Source organism: Anopheles stephensi, chromosome X, assembly GCF_013141755.1.
Source record: "Anopheles stephensi strain Indian chromosome X, UCI_ANSTEP_V1.0, whole genome shotgun sequence".
NCBI classification, from domain to species: domain Eukaryota; kingdom Metazoa; phylum Arthropoda; class Insecta; order Diptera; family Culicidae; genus Anopheles; species Anopheles stephensi.
Genome location: NC_050201.1, coordinates 16,583,014 through 16,588,158, shown reverse-complemented (window position 1 = coordinate 16,588,158; position 5,145 = coordinate 16,583,014). Strand labels below are relative to the sequence as shown.

The following is a 5,145-nucleotide window of genomic DNA, read 5'->3' as shown; positions in this document are numbered from 1 at the left end:
CGGCTCGAATTATTCTTTTGGGACTGGTTTCGTCGATTACTAGGGCAGGTATGATTGTGGCTTGGTGTCATCGCTAACAAAGATTGAAAAAGCTTATTAATGCGATATAGACACTAAAGGCGACCAGCGGTAGAGACTATAGTGGCGCCGGTCTTCAAACGGTACGACCGAGGTTCTATTCGCATCCGAACCGTTTCCTTGTAGTGAGGACAGGTTATCCACTTCCGTGGTATGAATAAGTCTAGTACGCCATTAGATTCCAGTCATGACCATGACCTAGAAGGGCTACTAAGCTAAGCAGAAATAGAAGAAACTACATAAGAGTAGAGTGTGGCAATCAAACACTCGGAAGTATTTGGACGAATTTCAATTGGAAAGAACATGTTCAAAAAATTTCATCATTTTGTACAGATATGCTGTTTTAAAGGGGTATTATCTATCTTTGTTCGTTTATTCCTCGCGTTTATTATGAGCCATCCTGTATCGTTCAGTAACTCGTCAGGTTTGACGAACCTCACGACACGATCGCTACCGAGCGCAGGAAGGGGCGCACACTTGATGTCAGGCGGCCGCGCGTGACGGACACGCGTTGTGTGATACCAATATGGAAAGAAGTGTAACGTAGATGATGTGACGTTATAAGTTTGAGATTTATCTTTATTCCTACACCAAAGTGAAGTACAACAAAGTGAAAGCTCTAAAGCTAAGCTTTCATTTACACGAACGAATGATCACTGACCAGCAAATCAGCTGGTTGAATTAACACCAAGCGATACCTGTAAACTATCAGCGAGCCGTCTCGTGTTCGATTGTCTCAATGGCCATAGCGCGGACCAAAAATGGGTTATCACTGCCAGCAGTTTTTCGTACCGTTCTGCACTATATCCGTAAGCTGGCAGAATGGCGTCTATTTGCCGGGGATACCACGCACTAGGACTGTATTCGATTAACTTCAGCAACTCATCGGTTGATGCGTACTTTTCCATATCTACCCACAACTGGACATCATGCTCGAAGCGTATTTCCTGTAATTTAAACACTGCCCCAGCACAGCTCCTCAACACGGCCAGAAAAGAGCTTTTTGTAAGCCCGGTATTTAACGACACATCCAAATGCGTCAACGAAGGACAATTTCGCGCGATGACAGGTAAAACTGAAGGTTCTAGCTCATCATCCGACAGCCGACAGTTGGCCAGATTGAGCATTCGCAAAACATCGATTCGATTGTGGGAAAGTGTTTTCCAAAGTATCGGCTTAAGGGTGTTACAATAGACAGGAAGCGATTTAAGGTGTGCTTCACGCAGGAAACCTTCGCCAAGCAGCTTCAAAAGATACTGAACGAATTGTTCTGTTAACGGATTTTCTGAAACATCTAAGGTCTGTAATCTTTTGATGTCCATGTTCTTGGGTAAGTGTGTTATATCTGTTGAACTAATACACAAAACTTGTAATTTTGATAAATTCCTGCACAACCGAGCAAGCGGAACTAAAGCATCGTCGGACAGTAAGTTGTGGCTTAGATCCAGCTCGGTCAATAGCCCTCCTCCAAGAGCATTTGGGTTTGCTGCTGCGCCGATCGCATCAACCGAGTCGGTACATCCAAAGCAAAGCATCTTAACCGCTTTTTTTGTGAGACAATTCCCATTCAAGCGAAGGATACGAAGTTGTCGACAAGCTGGCAGATAAAGGACAAGCGTTGCAATATCATCGTCCGTGATTCTATTCATTGAAAGGTCCAAATGCTTCAGCCAGTCCTGCTGAAAGAAGCTTACAAAAAGAACCATGTAGAGTATGTGCTGCGGTGGAATGGGCCTCGTTGGAATGTTATAGGCAAAGTCGGGCTTGAGAACGATGCTGGCAGCTCGATCCATCAGTAAGAGCTGTGTTCTTAAACCGACATCAGTTTCTACAAACAAACAATTGAAAAAAGTAAACAATATTTGTAATCTTGTGGGAGAAGACTCGCGCAACAAACCTACCAAGGTTGTGTGCCTGACAGTACTCGTCATAAAACTGTTCCAAATTAATGTGATTCCTACCGCAGACTTTGCCTCGCACTATGATGTCATTGGGAGAGTTATGTTTTAGCAGCTTCTGGAGTGTATCGGAATCCGCCCATGTGACACATCCATCCGACAGGTATAGTTTGATTGAGGGATCTTTGCCGTGTTTCCTGCATAGAAATAACAAAAGAAGTTATAATGTTTTGATCGTCCTACTATACACAACTACGCAGCCACTAACATAATATACTGCAAAGCAACCGCATTCCGTAACCATTCAACCGTCTGTGTCGTTGAAATCAGCTTCTGGTCGTAATGTACCGTATATGTTTCACCCGTATCGAGGATCACCTTTATTTCATGCAGCACTGGTGCAGGTACTACAGGTGTCGTGCAGATTGATGTAATCGTTGATGTCGTCGGCGGTTGATATGGCTCTAGGATTAGCTTTCTCTGTTCCTCTGGTGCATTCGTTAAAGAAGAACAGGATTTACTTCTTCCGAATCCACTTCCATGTAGTGAAGAAACACGGCTTTTTTTTCGCTTTATCGCTTTCCTATCATCGATCAGCCAATCGTCCTTTTCCTCTTCCTTATCACTATCTACAAATCGGACGTACGGTCGGGTTCTCTGCGAAGCATAAGGCGTTGGCGTTTCTCCACCCGAGTGATGATTTCTCCGCAGCGCTTTCATCACGTTTTTGTAAGCCCTTAGAGCAGCAGAATCAGACTTCCGCTTCTTTTCACTGTTAGACATGTTGAATAATTCATGCACACAGAATGAATCACGGGGGAAATAACTTTTTTCTGTTCTTGAAGAGATAGTTTATTGTTCATCGTTTTGCTAATGTGACATTTGACATTTCCCCAATTAGCAAATATCGTCGCTGTCCGATATTGATACGTCTATGCGTTAGGTTATTTACATAGCATGTCTCAACGACTTACTGGCAGGGCTGGCTGAAGCATTTGGACCTCTGAATTGATAGAATCACGAACGATGCACGATATTGCAATGCTTGTCCGCTATCTGCCAGGTTTAAGGCCCCGCTCCAATTCTTTTTTGTGCACTGTGAGCTGTAATTTTTGTTTCACAGTGTGTTTTTGTGTGGTCAAAAATCGTGTGACAAATACATTGTGCATTGTTGCTTAATAGACTTGAGAAGGCCCCCCCCCTCTGACAAAATTTGTTAGACACTGTAGGATTTACGCCTGAATGTATGCAATCCGCATTATACGTTACAAAAGCTTCACAGTGTGCTTCCAGTGTGGTAAAAAATGGTTGAATAAAGGGTAAAAGACTCGAGAAGGCCCCCCCCTGACAAAATTTGTTAGGCGCTGTAGGATTTACGCCTAAAGGTATGCAATCCGCAGTACACGTTGCGAGAGCTTCACAGTGAGCTTTCAGTGTGCTTTCAGTGTGGTCAAAATTGGTTGAAGAAAGTCGAATAAAATATTGTTATTATTTGATTAAAATCCCCTCTCCGCTAACCCTACCATTCATTTTGGCTTATAGGGGCTTCTTACTAATTTTCGGTCGCACTAGGGGTGAACAATCGGGCCCAAAACATGCACGGCGTTTTCGGACGGTAACGGAACAGTAATTCGATGAATACTTGTTACCTGGCATTGATATTCAGCAAAGGAGGAAACATAAGAATATCATAATCTCAAACCACTTGTTACAATATATTGTATCAAGTTCTACTCACTGTCTATTAACAGTATTAAGGAACAATGCACAATGTTTACATCAAATGGGTTTTGACCATACAGAAATCCCATTGTACAACAAAAATGACAGGCCACAGTGCTGCACACAAAAGATTCTAGGGGGGGCCTTCTCGAGTCTAGTGCGACTGAAAACTAGTACGAAGCCCCTGTAACCCAAAATGAATGGTAGGGTTAGCGGAGAGGGGGTTTTAATCAAATAATAACAATATTTTATTCGACTTTCTTCAACCAATTTTGACCACACTGAAAGCACACTGAAAGCTCACTGTGAAGCTCTCGCAACGTGTACTGCGGATTGCATACCTTTAGGCGTAAATCCTACAGCGCCTAACAAATTTTGTCAGGGGGGGCCTTCTCGAGTCTTTTACCAAAATAAAATTAATAACATTTCAAATCACGGTAAAAGACTCGAGAAGGCCCCCCCCTGACAAAATTTGTTAGGCGCTGTAAGATTTACGCCTAAAGGTATGCAATCCGCAGTACACGTTGCGAGAGCTTCACAGTGAGCTTTCAGTGTGCTTTCAGTGTGGTCAAAATTGGTTGAAAAAAGTCGAATAAAATATTGTTATTATTTGATTAAAATCCCCTCTCCGCTAACCCTACCATTCATGTTGGGTTACAGGAGCTTCGTACTAGTTTTCAGTCGCACTAGGGGTGAACAATCGGGCCTAAAACATGCACGGCGTTCTCGGACGGTAACGGAACAGTAATTCGATGAATACTTGTTACCTGGCATTGATATTCAGCAAAGGAGGAAACATAAGAATATCATAATCTCAAACCACTTGTTACAATATATTGTATCAAGTTCTACTCGCTGTCTATTAACAGTATTAAGGAACAATGCACAATGTTTACATCAAATGGGTTTTGACCATACAGAAATCCCACTGTACAACAAAAATGACAGGCCACAGTGCTGCCCACAAAAGATTCTAGGGGGGGCCTTCTCGAGTCTTTTACCGTAATTTTTGTGGTAAAAGACTCGAGAAAGCCCCCCCTAGAATCTTTTGTGTGCAGCACTGTGGCCTGTCATTTTTGTTGTACAGTGGGATTTCTGTATGGTCAAAACCCATTTGATGTAAACATTGTGCATTGTTCTTTAATACTGTTAATAGACAGCGAGTAGAACTTGATACAATACATTGTAACAAGTGGTATGAGATTATGATATTCTTATGTTTCCTCCTTGGCTGAATATCAATGCAAGGTAACAAGTATTCATCGAATTACTATTCCGTTACCGTCCGAGAACGCCGTGCATGTTTTAGGCCCGATTGTTCGCCCCTAGTGCGACTGAAAAATAGTACGAAGCTTCTGTAACCCAAAATGAATGGTAGGGTTAGCGGAGAGGGGATTTTAATCAAATAATAACAATATTTTATTCGACTTTCTTCAACCAATTTTGA

At 42.4% G+C, this 5,145-nt stretch overlaps 1 protein-coding gene across 1 annotated transcript; it reads right to left on the bottom strand.

The window, feature by feature from the left end:
- Positions 1 to 668: 668 nt before the first annotated feature.
- Positions 669 to 2,810, bottom strand: LOC118511589. The gene is made up of 3 exons (XM_036054845.1): positions 2,245 to 2,810; positions 1,980 to 2,173; positions 669 to 1,906 (listed from the first exon to the last, which is right to left on the bottom strand). Exons 1-3 carry the CDS (start codon positions 2,757 to 2,759, stop codon positions 747 to 749), a joined length of 1,869 nt encoding a protein of 622 aa, XP_035910738.1. The 5' UTR covers positions 2,760 to 2,810; the 3' UTR covers positions 669 to 746.
- Positions 2,811 to 5,145: the final 2,335 nt, after the last annotated feature.